The sequence below is a fragment of the Pleuronectes platessa genome, chromosome 5 (assembly GCF_947347685.1).
Source record: "Pleuronectes platessa chromosome 5, fPlePla1.1, whole genome shotgun sequence".
In the NCBI taxonomy this organism is placed as follows: Eukaryota; Metazoa; Chordata; class Actinopteri; order Pleuronectiformes; family Pleuronectidae; genus Pleuronectes; species Pleuronectes platessa.
Window position 1 is genome coordinate 27,907,651 of NC_070630.1, and position 15,678 is coordinate 27,923,328.

General features: G+C 41.2%; 1 protein-coding gene across 1 annotated transcript in view; it reads left to right on the top strand.

Moving 5' to 3' along the window:
- kirrel3b (kirre like nephrin family adhesion molecule 3b) overlaps positions 1–15,678 on the top strand; it is a 173,504-nt gene that overhangs the window by 101,134 nt on the left and 56,692 nt on the right. Inside the window, exons 2-3 of the mRNA XM_053422142.1 lie at positions 845–994; positions 5,811–5,960. Coding sequence (XP_053278117.1) covers positions 845–994; positions 5,811–5,960 — 300 coding nt within the window. The remainder of the gene's footprint in view (positions 1–844; positions 995–5,810; positions 5,961–15,678) is intronic.

A 15,678-nucleotide genomic window follows, 5' to 3' on the forward strand; every position in this document is an offset into this window, starting at 1 on the left:
TTGGCAAAGGTATGGGCCATTATTGTGGAGGACAAGATAAGATGATCCTTTATGAGTCCCACAGAAGGGAGACACAGACTCAGGAACTATCTCAATAAAATGTAAAAGACGGAAAAGATACTTTCAAACCCTAGCTGCAATGTGTGCTTGTAAGTCAGGCTGCCTGTATGAATTTGTGTGTGTTGGGGCTTTGGTTGACAGGCAGCCTGCCGATGTTTCTAACCTCACATCAGCACCACTCTGTACCCTCCACTCTGATCCACAAAACTACCCCCTCCCCCATTAACACACCCTCTGCCTCTAATGGAGTTCACTGCAGTCCACTTTCTGCCTGAGCATGTCGGAGAGGAGTGCAGCTAATAGCGGTTGCACAGTTGGAATACATGGGTGTGAACTTGAGCTAATGTATGCCACTAGAGCAGTGTTGGCAGATAAGATTGTGTTATGTGCAGCGGTGTGTATGGGCCCAGCCCATCTGTACAGTGACATCCCTCGGTAATGAACAAGCTGAATCGTGACGGCTGTCTCTTAGCGCTTGCTTCAGTCCTGGTGCCGCGCCGACACCTTTGACACATGTAGAGTGGCTTGTTTCTGTATCTTGACGAGTCTAAGAATAGCCCAAACATGTTATCACCCTATAGGGTTCTTTCAACATGAGTTTAACAAGATTTTTCCATGAAATTGGTGGAAATTGGCAGATGTTAAACTTTTCTTTCTTTGTAAAACCCTAAATTTCTCTCCGCTTCGATTTTAATTTTCTGTAAATGCTCTAACTGATTATATAAAACATTTTTTTATGATACTTAATGAGATCTAACCCTTTGCTTCTTATTTTGTTCTCCAGGGGCAGAGGCCGTGTTTTCCCAGCAGCCACAGGACCTGGTGGTGGTGGCGGGTCAGCCTGTCACGTTACCGTGCACAATCCCTGGTTACCATGGCGTAGTCCTGTGGATCAAAGATGGCCTAGCGCTGGGAGTTGGCAGAGACCTCGCTGGTAAGAAGCAGCATTTATCCCCCTGTCAACCTGTATTTCTCTATCACTCTCACTTCCCCTCCATTAATTACCCTGGGTAATACAAAGTAACTATCATAATCAAATGGTTGATTTTTCTCATCCAAAGCTTGTTCATGTCAACATCTGACCCTTTGCCAAATACATCACTCCATAGCCAGATAAAAGAGGCCTCATAATGGTGTGCTACAATAGAAGTATTACATTATGAGTGTTGCAATTACATCATACAACACCAGAATCAAAGTCATTTTGGTCTTTGTGTTTGATGCAGACCAAAAATCCCTTATAGTGTGTTTGGAACAGAAGCACAAAAGTCCGAATGAAAATGTGAAATCAGTGGTGTCAGTGGTCTTTCTGGTGCTTCAGGCTGCAAAATGGCTCTTTGAAGAGTAGCCGGCTTCCTCTAATTACACTGCACCTCATGTGTCACCGCTTCAATTGTTTAATTTGGAGTAAAAGTGATCACTGCGCAGTCATTTAGGAGCCTGTTGTTCCACCAATCGAGGCTTTATGTCCATCCCTGACCTTGATGAATTTCAAGGATAAACATCACTCGCCAACATAAACATTTACAACCTTTTTAAGCACTGGGCTATATTGACTAGAGAAATCTATAAAAGTAATGTTTACCCATATCATTTATTGAAATGATCATTAAAATTCTTCCAAAACAGACTCATTTGAATCTGTACACACCAGGATGTACTGTATTACTCTGCATGGGGCACAGGCTTTGTTTTAGAGCTGTTTAATTGACCTAGAACACCTTTCAGTCTCTGACCATCACGGAATTCAATGCAAAACGACCCAGTATGTGCAGCCGTTTTTTTTAACACAAAAGTCTCTGATGATCAGGAATGATTAAATATGTATTCCACAAGAGATTGAGGATCTTCTACCCTCTGACCTTTACCAAACACTCTTAGAGGGCTTCCCTGTCACTGGTGTGGTCTGTAATTAAACCTCAGTGGCTGACAGAGCCCCAGTAAAGCCATCCTATTCCTTTTTCACGTCCTTATCTGGCCCTAGGGAGGCTGAGAGGTTGCAGTAAACAATGGTCCTGCAGCCTCCGAGTCTCCTTTGGAATAAAAGGGGGCAGACAGGGGGAGAGTGCTTACTGGTTGCAAGAGACAGAGAATGAGAGGGCGGAGGACGGAGCACCATTTTATTTCGGGTCAGAGTGAAACTGCAGATGCAGACTTTGTTTTATCCTCTTGTATTTTATTAATTTAACAAGACAAGACAAAGAAATCTCATTTCAACTACGCGAAAAGTCGGAGGAAAGGATGCAGAGAAAAAAAAAATGAGGTTGGATAACAACACTCAAAGGAAACTACGGTAGATCAACCTTTTATAACACGTATGTGAATAGTTTAACAGTAATGGACAGAATGCAGTATATAGTCCTGACATTGGATTTCTCCACAACCAGGCCCGAGATATGGAGTCAAAGTGATCCTTCTCTCTTAAATTGTTTAGAAAACCCACAGGGGTTCTATGAGAACGAATAGTTGCCTGCCCTGAAAAGATAGGTTGCTAAAATCCACAGCATGATACGGACAGCGGCTGAGTGCCTTCTATTTAGACAGATGACACTTTTCAAAATAAAAGTGCTCCACAGCTGTCCTTTTTATCACCCCTGCCTACATAAACAAGCAGTGCATGCAGTAGTAAAAAGAGTGAAGGTACGTCCACGGTAAGAATGAATGAACGGAAAGTGGCAACTGTATACATAAAAAGTGCAACGAATCAAATGTTGCATGGAGCATTTCAATAATATAGGACTGCTTGGCTATTCATAGAAAGAAGCTTGCGTCGGCAACGGCATGCTCCGCCTGGGACCTGGTTCCATTCACGGGAGCAGTGATTAAACCGAGAGAACACTTTTACCATTCAGTGCAAGAAATCACAGCACAAAAGCCAATGATTCCTATCTGTCCCTGAATTTCCTATTCACTCCCTTTTGTGTTGCGCTTTTCCACTCTAATTAAAGAAAAGTGAAGTGGTCCCACAGCAGCTCGGAACATACCAATCAATGCCATGCATATGCATGACAAAGAATGTTATCTGCCAGGCGTGACGATGGCGACAATAGACGGAGCTATAAGTGAATTCTCCTGGTGCATGCATGCTAAAATGAAGGAAGACGTGTTTGTGTACATCATGCCACATAGAGAAGCTGACAATTCTACGTTGTCAGTCTCATCTCATGAGAGCAGATTGAGCACCGGTCACCTGTTCACAGCTGCAGCTAACCTGTTTCTATCCCCTGGTGGTAACACTGTGTGAAACATTTTGTAGGTGAATGGTATAAATCACTAGGCCACGCCTCAAGTGTCTTAACTGACACACACACACACACACACACACACATGCACTACGCCATTGATCTAGCCTCAGGACTGAGACCTCAAGAATCCATTGCCTGATGGATTCATTACTCCTTAATGGGCCTATTTTACATTGTTTGCTTTGGGTAACATATTTTGTCTTTGAAAGTCGCTGAGATCTATGATCAATGGCCCTGTGTATGCACATATCAAATGTGCACAAGCGATTAGTCTTAATGTGTACCAGAATCATTTCAGGACTATCGACAAAAAACATCATTAAGGTGCTCATAAGGTGGCAGAAACATATTACAGTATGTTTACGTTCTCTGAAAATGAGATCATAACATTATTATCACTTACTATCCACCACTAATGCAGATGACTTCCTTTTTGGATCCGGCTAATGCAGGGAGATGGAACTGGAACAGAGCCATGTCCTCATACAGCAAAATTATTCTTAGACTGCCAGAGGCGCAGATGAGGTAATTGGCCAGATCATCTGTTTGTGTAACAGAAATCTGCAGATAGTTTATACCTTGCTACAATTAAGACAAGCAAAAAAATGAATGTGCACATGAATTCATCTCTGTTTCCGGCGATATGCATTTTAAAGACTCGCTAGGTGGAGTCAAATCAAGGTCACCTCCCTCAGAACGTACAATGATCATTACCCTTGTGATCCGCAATAGCATTATTGCTTTCAATCTCATCAATGAAAATAGAATTGAAGCAAAATGGTTCTCCTGGTGACCTTGTGGGCATAATGGTGCTTCCTCTATTTTAGGCGCTGTTTCTGTGCATGAACACATGGAAAGCACTTCTTGACTCAATGGTTATTAATATTAATAATGGAAGCTTTTAGTTGTAACCAGCTCCCTATTAACCCTTTTACATCTACAACCTGTATCGTCTGAGCCCTGCCATAGCTCATGTGTGTGACACATCATAGCCAGGGAATTCAAAGAATTATATATAAATCTCATTGTTTCCCCACAATGCACTGGTCCAGCTTACATGTCATCTTTTAGTTAGCTCAATGCTTATTTAGGCTCCCTCACCATGTCTTCTCATCAGGTGTAATAATTAGGTTTAGTCCTTTGTCCTCCCACTGTATAGACCCACCAGTAGGTGGATGAAGTGCAGAGAGTGGCTTAATCGGCTGTTACTCCCCCCACCAGCATAAAATGAGCCCACTTCATGCTCTATTAAAGGCAACTGGATTCAATGAAGCAACAGTCTGTATTTGGACCTTGAGCATAGTGTTCTTTCTTTGCCATAGACATATTCAAGGGGTTGAAAGCTGTTATACGGCTGCCCAGTTTGTTTTGAGCACTAAAACATATAACCAGTCTGTAAAATCTTTACAGTGAAAGACTGGATTGTTTGGAGATCTCTGAAGTGAACATGAGTCATTGGTTAGCTGTTACTGAGAAATCAATACTTTACTCTCCAACATTTGTTGGCATTGACAAAACAGTTGGATGGGTGCTGATGGACTATTTTTTGAGGAAATGACAAGTCTGTGAGTCAAAAGAATTAAGTTTTATTTTGTACAAAGCACAAAGTAAGAGTGAGTCTGGCCTTGTTCTACTGTAAAAATCATCCAATCCTCTCCACCAGTTCCATAATGGAAATTCTTCACGTTCTTTTTTTTGTGTAATTCTTTACCAGCAGACATTCTCATTTCACTCCACTGTACTGGATCCCCAATAATTAGAAAGATGGAGTGAGAGAAAGAGAAAAGGGATAATCTGAGAGGAGCAAATCCAAACGCATGAGGAATAACCCATAAAGCGTTCTTCTTCTTGCTTATTTGCCCCAGCGGAGAGATGCACTTCACAGCGCACTCGCAATGCATATTATGATGATAGTTAAGGGGATATTTTCAAAAAATATCTCACCTGCCTAAAATGCCCAGGTCTCATGGATATTGCTATGCTTTCTTGCATTATTAAACTATAAATCATTTCACAGAACAACACTGAAACAACTCAAACTCGAGTTTGCTCCCGTTTACGGTTGCAGTAAAATCATCATTCTCCAGAATGTAGCATCCTCCACCGCAGCTCCTTATCGTGCCAGGTGTCCCATAAAACATGTATTAAAAATGCATTGTGAGGAAAGGAACAAATGAGCAATCAAAATCGAAAATACATTCACCTATAAAGTAATCTATTACTCACCAATGAGCTATTTCAATGCAGCTCAATTAAACTCAACATGCTTGTGCAATGTAATATGGGCACATGCTTTTTACCAATTAAAACGTGTTTACTGATTAGAACTGCATGATATGAACTGCGTCTATTCAGAAGGCATCTGTGTTTCTGTTCGATTCTGTTGTTGATGAAAGTATGCAAAGATTTTAAATGACAACTTTACCATCTTGCTTTTAACAAATAAAAAGGATTGTGAATATGAACAGGATTAAAACTAACCAAACAAATGTGTGTGAGCTGCAGGTTATCCTCGTTACACGGTGATTGGCGACCATGGTTCAGGAGAGCATCATCTGCGTATCCAGCGGGTTGAGCTGATGGATGACGCTGTGTTTGAGTGCCAGGCCGTCCAGGCGGCCATGAGGTCCCGTCCCGCCCGTCTCACTGTGCTGGGTGAGTCCAAAATAAACACACACACACACACATTTTTCAAACAACACTAACGAACTGGCAGCAACCACCTCCAGTAACTGTGGTTCAAAGCAACACATGGAGATGGCCTCACCCACTCTTTAGTTTTTCAGTATTTCTTCAATATAACTGTTGAAGTGTTTTTGAATACTTATTACTCAAATTACATACGTTTTCGTTATCATTCTTTTTCTTTGGAAAAATGTAGCGAAATCTGATTTCTGCTTTCATTTGTCAACACACTGAGATGGAGGTACAGGTGTCTTGAGAAGATGCAGCATATTCAAATATTTAACCCAAATCTACAATTTTGATTAAAGGGCTTTGTGAGTCAATATCAACAATTGTGTATTATTCATGTAATTTCATTAATAGCAATACAGCAAATGTTCAATATATATTGACATATTGCTTATGCATTGTGCATAGTGAGGACATATAAAACGTAATTGATTGACATCAGATTGTTTTTGCCGATCTCTGCTCATAATGAGCTTAATACCATAACCAGGAGCAAGGCCTTTGTTAAACTTGAAATAAATAATAATCTGACATCTATCTTGAGAATTATCGATATAGGCTGATATGAATATTTGTATCTTTATAAAGGTTTAGGCCATCTTGTCCAGTCTGACTTGATCCTTAGCACTGGGCAGAAGCAGCACCAGAGCTTGAGGGGCTCGGATAAAAGTTGGCGCTTCACAAATCTTTGATTTCCATCCTAGAGCCTTAGTTCTCAGCTTTCTCATGAAATGTCCACCGCAAATCCTGAGACAGCAAGATGTATTTGGATTAAAATGTTTCCATATGGCAGCCGGTGTCAATATGATTACTGTAAACTTGAGTGGTCGCAAGCTCTTAATTTATCTTAATGGGTTATCATTCACCTTTGCCATTCCTGCCCTACTGGCTAACAAGAGTAGAATCACGTCTTGTTCCCAGGCCCCTTCAAGTATCCTGCTTCTTCTCTTGAACCTCAGATACTCCACTGGAGTCAATGACAGAGTAAAAGAGAATGAGGTGAGGGAAAAAAGGCTTTTTAGAGGGAGAGAGGGGTGTCTGCCGCGCAGTATCCTCGCCATGAGCGACTGATCCGCCTTATTGATCCAGCCTAATGAAAAGTGAAACTAATGATTTGTAGGGGAGAAGGCAGCAGGAGAAAAAAGGAGAGGGGGAGACAAATTGCGGCGTAACATTTCTCTGGCTTTCAAGCTCTCCTGCAAATGGATATGAGTGAATAATTACGGATACTTCTACAGAGAGCTAAAAATGTCTGTAACGACTGCACTTCCCTACCTTCTGCTACTGTCCATCTTTCTGGGCTTACTCAGATTATTCGGCGTTTAGATGCTCTGACATGGAGCTTCTCACAGAAAACCTTGCTATTGGATCAAGGCGTCAAGTAGAGGAGGGAAAATCATTGTCAATGGACTTGATCAATTCTACTTTGGTCAAAGGGCATATAAGGGCATTTTAGTTTGTAGTATTAATACTGCACAAATACCATACGTAAGGCCCATTTCTTTAAATTATTAGAGTACGCATAGGAGTATGACAAGGACAATTTTTTTGAAAACATTCCCATGCAAATAGCTTCCATACTCAGCATAGGGTAGAGCGGGGTAATGTGGGACATCGGGTGATGTGAAACACCCCCTGTATCTAGGCAACGGAACACATTTGTGGTCATGTGACTATTATGTTTAAAAGCCCCTCCCATTCTCCCCTTGCCATGAAGGAGAAGTTGGTGCTGGTGCTGTGGAAAGTATGTTTTTTCACAAAAAATTGTTTTTTGCATGTAAAAGTAAATTTTCTTGCTTTGAACTTAATCAACTGTTGTGTCAAAACAAATTGATTCAGGTAGAAAAAATTATATCATACATGTTGATGAACTTCCAACATATAAAACCATGTGATTGATGCTAGCTGAAGATTAGCCTGAATTGCTAAGAGATGTTGTTTTTCTAAAATTGTGGCTTCGGGGTAAAGTGGGACAAATGCTGTGGGGTAAAGTGGGACAGTGTCTCACTTTACCCCACCATGAAGCACAAGTTAAGTTTAGTCTTAAACACATTCAAGTGTTATATTACATTATATATGTTTTATTTTTTATGTAATAAACATTGTAGAAAAGCCATCATGCCAAGAAACTACACCAGGAAGACAACCTGGGGCCAAACACCCCTCGCAGAGATTGAGAGTGCAGCGGAGGTCATGCAAGGAAAGAAGTCCTTAAGAAAAGCTGGAAGGGATAGAAATATTGATAAGACAACCCTCAAAAGATTCATAAAGAAAAAAGAGAAAGGGAAAGTAAACTCAGTAGCCTGGGGTGCAGTAGCTGAGGTAAAGAGAATATTCACAGATGAGATGGAGGAGGAGCTTGCCAAACACTTGAAACAACTAGCTGACCAGTTCCATAGCCTTGCTCCAGTTAAGTGCCGTGAACTGGCATTTGAATGCGCAGAGAAAAACAATATCCCTGTCCCTGCCAATTGGACAGAGAAACAATGTGCAGGTAAGCTAGGATGTGCAAGAGATCACATGAATCATAATAATCATAAATGTGCTTAATTGACCAATCCCCATGATTCTGTTACTAGTCCGATATTAGTGGTTGTCAATCTAGCTGTCGGGATTTTAACTATTGCAACATGTGTTGTTATGGTAGTTTTAAAGTGGAAAAAGTAGCCGGGGTAAAGTGGGACACAAGACCACTTTTTTTTAAATAATCATATTTTCACTACCCTTTGTCCTGAAGACATTCTGATCATTTCCATTGCTAGAAAACATCCTGAATTAATGGAAAATGTTTAAATTTTACTGATATATCAGTTTAGCTTGCCTAGAGGGGAGCAAATGTAAAAAATGTCCCACATTACCCCACTCTCCCCTATGCAAATAATACTTTGTTTTGGTTTGAATCCCTTTGTCACTGTGCTTTCGTAATTTGGAAAGCCCCACACTGATTTGCCAAAGCTTGTCTTAGGACTGCAAACAACATACAGCAGCATGAAGTTCAGTACTTGGCCCCACTGAATTTAAATTAGCAATGAGAAAGAGAATGCCTTTTTTTGAGCGTGGATGGATTGTGAGGGGGTTTTATCATTTCTTGCAAAAAACCTGAATAGAGGGTGTGTGTTTAATCCCCTGCCGAGGCAAAGCTGACTCCAGAATGCACTTCCCAGGTGGAAATCCAGGCTGACGTACTCACAAGGTAATGGAGGAAATATATGCAAGGCCTGTGTCCCTGCAAACACCAAGCTGTCAGTTACTTTCCAGTGGTGACGGAGAGTGTCTATCGACTTGGAAAACAGCTATGGCCCCACACACCTGTGCAAGAACACACTCAAACGTGCACACACAGACACACACAATTACAATTACATGCACGCCTATGTCCACCAGTGCAAATGTACTCACACATACACCTCCCTCCTCCTAGCTGACAGCAGAATAAATCTAAAACTCTATCCTCTATCTTATATAAGTCAATATCAGCCCCAACTCCTCGATGTGCCGTATCAGAAGGACAACTCTCCTCTTGACTTAGATAGGCTCGGGAATAACATAACTCAAATATTTTCTTCTAATACAGACAAAAAAACGTTATTTAAGAATAAAAACTTCATGTTTTCCATTTTCTTTGCTTTTCCTTCTAAGGACTTGCTGAGTTTGTCCTTGAAAGACAAACAGGTCACGTGACTTAAACGATGCGGCAGCATTGACCCTGACTACAAGAACATGGGTTAGGGTTATTAAAGTAGCTAACAAATGCCTATCAAATTGTTTTATATATTTTAATATTAAGTTCATATGTAATTAAATTAAAAAGAGGAAAACAAAAGCCACATTTTTCTAACATTTAGGAACAATAGTGAGATTGTCCCCATCAACAAGCTCGGACAACAAAAACTGACGGTGAACTTCAGCCATCCAAGCGTTTACATGGCTCGCAGGCTTAGCCTCAGATGCCAAAGGAGAAGCAAGGTCTTGTGAATTAGTCATGAAGGAAGAGAATGGAGGGTTTTAGGTCCAAAAAATACCCCTGAGGCTAATTATATCCCTCACAGCAAGTTGGAACTGCTCCAGACCTTTGCTCTAATCTTTCTACCTTAGGTTTGGGACCACTAGAACAAAGGGAATGGAGGTCATCGTTTTTTCATAAAGGTCTTTGGCCCCCCTCTCCCAAAAAATAGTAGGGGAGAGCCGGGTAATCTGAGACATTGTTTACATTTACTCCCCTCTAGGCGATCTAAAATAGTATATCAGTCAAATTTATTTTCAGGATAATCTTCAGCTAGCATCAATCACAGGGTTTTATATGTTGGAAGTTCACCAACATGTATGATACAAGTTTTTGTACCTTAATCAATTTGTTTTGACACAACAGTTGATTAATTTCAAAGCAAATTTTTGTGAAAAAACATAATTACCACAGCACCAGCACCAACTTCTCCTTCTTGGCAAGGGTGGAATGGGAGGGGCTTGAAAACATAATGGTCACATGACCACAAATGTGTACCGTTGGCTAGAAACAGGGGATGTCTCACATTACCTGATGTCTCACATTACCCCGCTCTCCCCACGTAGGTATTTTTTTTAAATATAAGTTCTTCTGTGTGTATTAATACAAGGGATCTCGTTCATTTTGATCTGTAAGTAAGATCAATGAAATATTATCTTACAATATTATGAGAATTTTGAAGAACTGTCTCACAATGTTATCCGCTCCTTCCCGAAATCCTTCCCCATCTCTCCACAGAGTAGTTTTTGCAGTATCCTGCTAACAAAATACACAGAAAAAAACACAATCTCCATGGTGGGATAAATGTACCTCCATTTATTGACTCATTCCTCTCACTTCAGTGTGAGTCATGGAAGTTTCTTCCACTCTCTTATTCTTTATCTTTTTCTTCTCTTTAAGTCACTGAATGATTTCTAGTTAACTCAGAGGCATGGATTTCTTTGACGATTACGTTTTCTTAATTTATTGTGTTGAAAGGATACACAATTAATTTGCAAAGTATTACAGAGAGTCTTTGTGCGCCAATGTTATCTCTCTAGATTGAAGTTTAAAATGGCCTAACAGGTATTTGGCAAAGATAAACACCAAAGATAACAAAGTGGTCAATATGATTTATCACTTTTGCACACATTTCCATAAAAAAATAAGCCAGCTGAATTGTTGCTCTCCCTTGTGTAATAAATGCAGGTTTTCTCACATAAACTGACCTTCAGTTTAATTTAAGGCTCAAAGCATACACATTACCTTTTTTCACTTCGAGGGCAAGCAAGGGTGTTTTAGCAAGGCTTAGCCTTAGATACATTTTAAAACGTTTTCATAATTTTCTCTATTATGTTCAAGCTCTGCTTGGGACCGGGTCACAAGAGTCACACACATACGGACTGTGATCAGGCAGAAGCTGGGAAATGCTTTCAGAGGTTAATCTTACTCAAAGCAAATAACCATAGGTTACAAAGCTTGACTCTTCATATGCTGAAAACATTTCCCTTTACTTAAAACACACGGCCATGTTAAGTGCTGTATGAGGCCAAGAGGAGTTGTTTTCTTTTGTCCCCTTTATACACACGATTGCTCCTGGGGGATGACAGGCTTTCCAGCACAGCGTTTTGTTAGTTTTATATTTGACCCCATTATTTTCAAACCAATACCTCGTACCCTCCATTGTTGTAATGAGTTGAACATTCAGTTGTTGCAGAGGGGGGTGAAAGATCTTTCAAAATGACAGGCAGTTCATAAATAGAGTGTGAGCTGGTCCTCTAACAAACATTGTTGATGGATCATTGTGTGCAAGCTAGTTGTTTCCCTTTCCTGCATTGTTAATGTTTTGGACTCGTGCTTCAGCGACAATATTCATGTACACAAAAGCCCAAGGGTATCTTTTGTTAATGTTTCTTCCAATTGCCAAAGCTGAATCAGCCATTTCTGTGGATAAGTCTGAATTCATTATTTTTCAAGGATCATGCTGCCATCCTTTTAGTAATGGAAGTGAACTTTGAGGGCAGAGTTAAAAAAAAAAAAAAAGAAAGAATCTCCTGAGGAATTAAAAGTTCTCATTCTGAAAACATGACAGAAACTGTTCCACACAGTCCATGAATGTGTATTTTGTCCAAACCACGATCCATGGCGTTCACTCTGCTCTCTGCTGAGAGCGTGTGAGCTCTTTCACTGCTAATTTAACCAGTGATGCTGTTCACAGCGAGTGGGAACTGCTGACTAATGATGGGTCTGTAATAAAAGACATGGTTTGCAAGTGTTGTCCTGACTATGTAACAACGAATGCAGTTTGGCTGTTGTTGCTTCTTGGGAAAACATTTCTCAGTAAAGCAGTGGCTCTGTACGTTCTGTTTGTCTGTTCACCTGAGCTAGGAGTACTGGAGCATGCAGTGTTTCAGAGGAGCTTCTGTAGAGCTGTGTGACAGCTCAGCACGGACAGAGGTAACTTTAATTACTCCGCTACTTAATGAGAGGTGTTAGCTTTATTACCTCACTGTTAATCACAGAACATAGCAGTAAGCTTTTTGGGTGTGAGTACTGTGTAGATGCACATACTTTTGCTTACCTTTTTCAACCATTTTAGATACTAGAAATTAGCTATATCCCTCTTAATCAGTGTTGCTGTTGAAATTGTGAGTGCATACGTAGTGGTGGACCACGATCAAGGTGGCAGCTGATGGTGGGTCCTGATGGCTATAGTGGACAATGATTGTGGACTATGGTGACTTACGATCGTGATTGTGGATCATGATCATGGTGGCTGCTGACAATGGACTATATTTACAACAGGATTGCTTGATATACATTATGTATACTCCGATACTCCCCCATTACTGACAATAATCTATCATTTAATTTATTATGCTACAAAGTGTTTATTCTAATCAATGCTGCAAACACCCTTATCTTTCTGACGTTCTCCTTTACACATGGCACCCATGCACTTCTGTCCGTCCTGGGAGAGGGATCCCTCACATGTGGCTCTCTGAGGTTTCTACCTTATTTTTATCCCGTTTAAAGGGTTTTTGTTGTTGTAGTTTTTCCTTACTCTTGTTGAGGGTTAAGGGCAGAGGATATCACACCTTGTTAAAACCCTACTAGAGACCAATTGTGATTTGTGAATATGGGCTATAGAAATACAATTTTATTTGATTGATTGATAAGTGGGTTGAGGCAGATTCTGGGCCACTATGTCACACTATATTCCAACAACGAGTTCAGTAGGCCTTCAGCGGACTTAACCAATTTGTCTCTTACAAAAACTAATTTCAGTCTAGCCATGCATCTAAGTGGAAGCAAAGGGAGAGATAAGGTGTCCTAAACGGCATTGCTTCTCCGAAAAAAATATGACTGTAGTGCTTATATTAAACTGCCTTTTCTGCCATTTTGTCTGAAACACGATACGGAGTGATAACTACAACTATGATATCAGAGGGACTGTGAGCAGGTGTGTGATATGGCAGACAGACTGCATGTAGGATATTTTCTTTTCCCTCAGCATCTGAACAGAAGGAAGAGAAATAATGCAAATACATCTGTGCTCTGCAGTACAACAATACCAACTGTGCACAGGTACTGAGCTGATTTAAATTCATGCTACACAGTAAACAGGTTTGCTTCAGCTGACTCTAAAGGCCTCAGTATGCTTCTCCGAGTCCGTTGCGGACTGACGGACGGACGGATCAGACGGACCCTTTTTGATTTATAGTTCTACGAGCCTTTTTGTTGTGAAAACAATTCACCACCAGAACAGTAGATGGCGCAACTGAAGTCGAGCTTAGAGAAGCCTACCTCATGAGGTATATAGAAGAAGTCCACGCTGGTTTATTTACGTCCTCCCGGCTTCTCACACACAGTGAACGATGGCAACTAACAGAAAAAGGATGTTTATGACGCGACAGTTTTTGCTGAATAAAGTGACACCCAGCGGGTCAAAATGCTTATGTTATCGTGTCTTAACGCAGCGGTTCCCCGGTCTTGTTTCCAAACTGCGTTGCTAATTCAACAGCTGCAACAGCTTGAAGCTACACGGAGGCAGCTAGCTTCCCCCCAGCTTCCACACACAGTCAGCACGGACACCCGATACTAACTACTACCAAGTGTTTGCTTCTAACCTGACGGTGTTTGAGAAACAGTGTCATGACAGCCGTGGGATTAAAGTCAGCGGGTTTTTGCGCTGTTCCCACCGCAGTTAGCATGGTGGTTAGCCCGCTACCCCCGTTATGAAAGTTCGTTATAACCTCATGTGACCGTACACACATGCTGTAAGTGCTCTAACCAGCCACCGTCAGCCGGACAACGCCGCTGGCTTAACACACTTGTCACATTAATCATAGAGTCGTAGTTGTGATTTTGGTTTATTGTGATGTAGGGAATGGAACAGGAAGTTTCCATTCCGAAATGCTGGCGTTAGCGGACCAATCACAGCCAAGGGCTATCCGTGGGCTGTCCGTCATTTCGACGTGTAGTTAGAAAAATGAGAGCTGCACGAAAAGCTCTGCGAGGAGGCACGGAGAGGCACGGAGAGGGCGTTCCACGTTGGAGAGGGCGGTCCTATCTGTCCGTGTTCGTCAAAACGGAGAAGCATACATTGGCCTTAATTGCTATCAGAAGGGAATGATTGACATGAAGAAAACTGTAAAACATTAGCATTTACTCATCTCGCAGACACTTTTATCCAAAGTTACTCACAAGTGAGGAACAAAACTTAAGCTCCAGCACAGTAGACCTCGAAGTAAGTGCTAAATCAGGGGTGTCCAAACTTTTTGTCCCGAGGGCCACATTCCAAAAAAATGTGAAGGTCTGGGCCACTCACGCCGCCACGCCCCCCTGCCCTGGAGCGGACTGTTGAAAGTGCGCCTCAATCGTGTCGCTTAGGGCGGGGGGCGTGGCGCCACCTACTGTCAAAACTGAGAAGTACAATACAGTGGGCCATAGTCCATTACATTACAATTCATTTAGCTGACGCTTTTATCCAAAGCGATTTTACAATCAGTGCATTCAAGGGAAGGGGAGAGCGGGGTAATGTGAGACACCCCCTGTATCTAGGCGACGGACACAATTGTGGTCATGTGATCATTAAGTTTTCAAGCCCCTCCCATTCCACCCTTGCCATGAAGGAGAAGTTGGTGCAGGTGCTGTGGTTAGAATGTTTTTTCACAAAAAATGTTCTTGCATCAACTCTTGTGTCAAAACAAATAGATTCAGGTAGAAAAACGTATATCATACATGTTGATGAACTTCCAACATATAAAATCATTTGATTGATGCTAGCTGAAGATTAGCCTGAATTTCTAAGAGATGTGTTTTTTTCTAAAATGTTGGCTGTGGGGTAAAGTGAGACAAATGCTGTGGGGTAAGGTAAGACATGTAGCACAAGTTAGGTTTAGTCTTAAAAATATTTTAGTGTAATATCACATTACATATGTTTTATTTTTAATGTAAAAACATTGTATAAAAGCCATCATGCCTAGAAACTACACCAGGAAGACAACCTGGGGCCAAACACCCCTCGCAGAGATGGAGAGTGCAGCCGCTGAGGTCATGCAAGGAAAGAAGTCCTTAAGAAAAGCTGGACGGGATAGAAATATTGATAAGACAACCCTCAAAAGATTCATAAAGAAAAAAGAGAAAGGGAAAGTAAAATCAGTTGCGGAGCTGGCCAAACACTTGAAACAACTA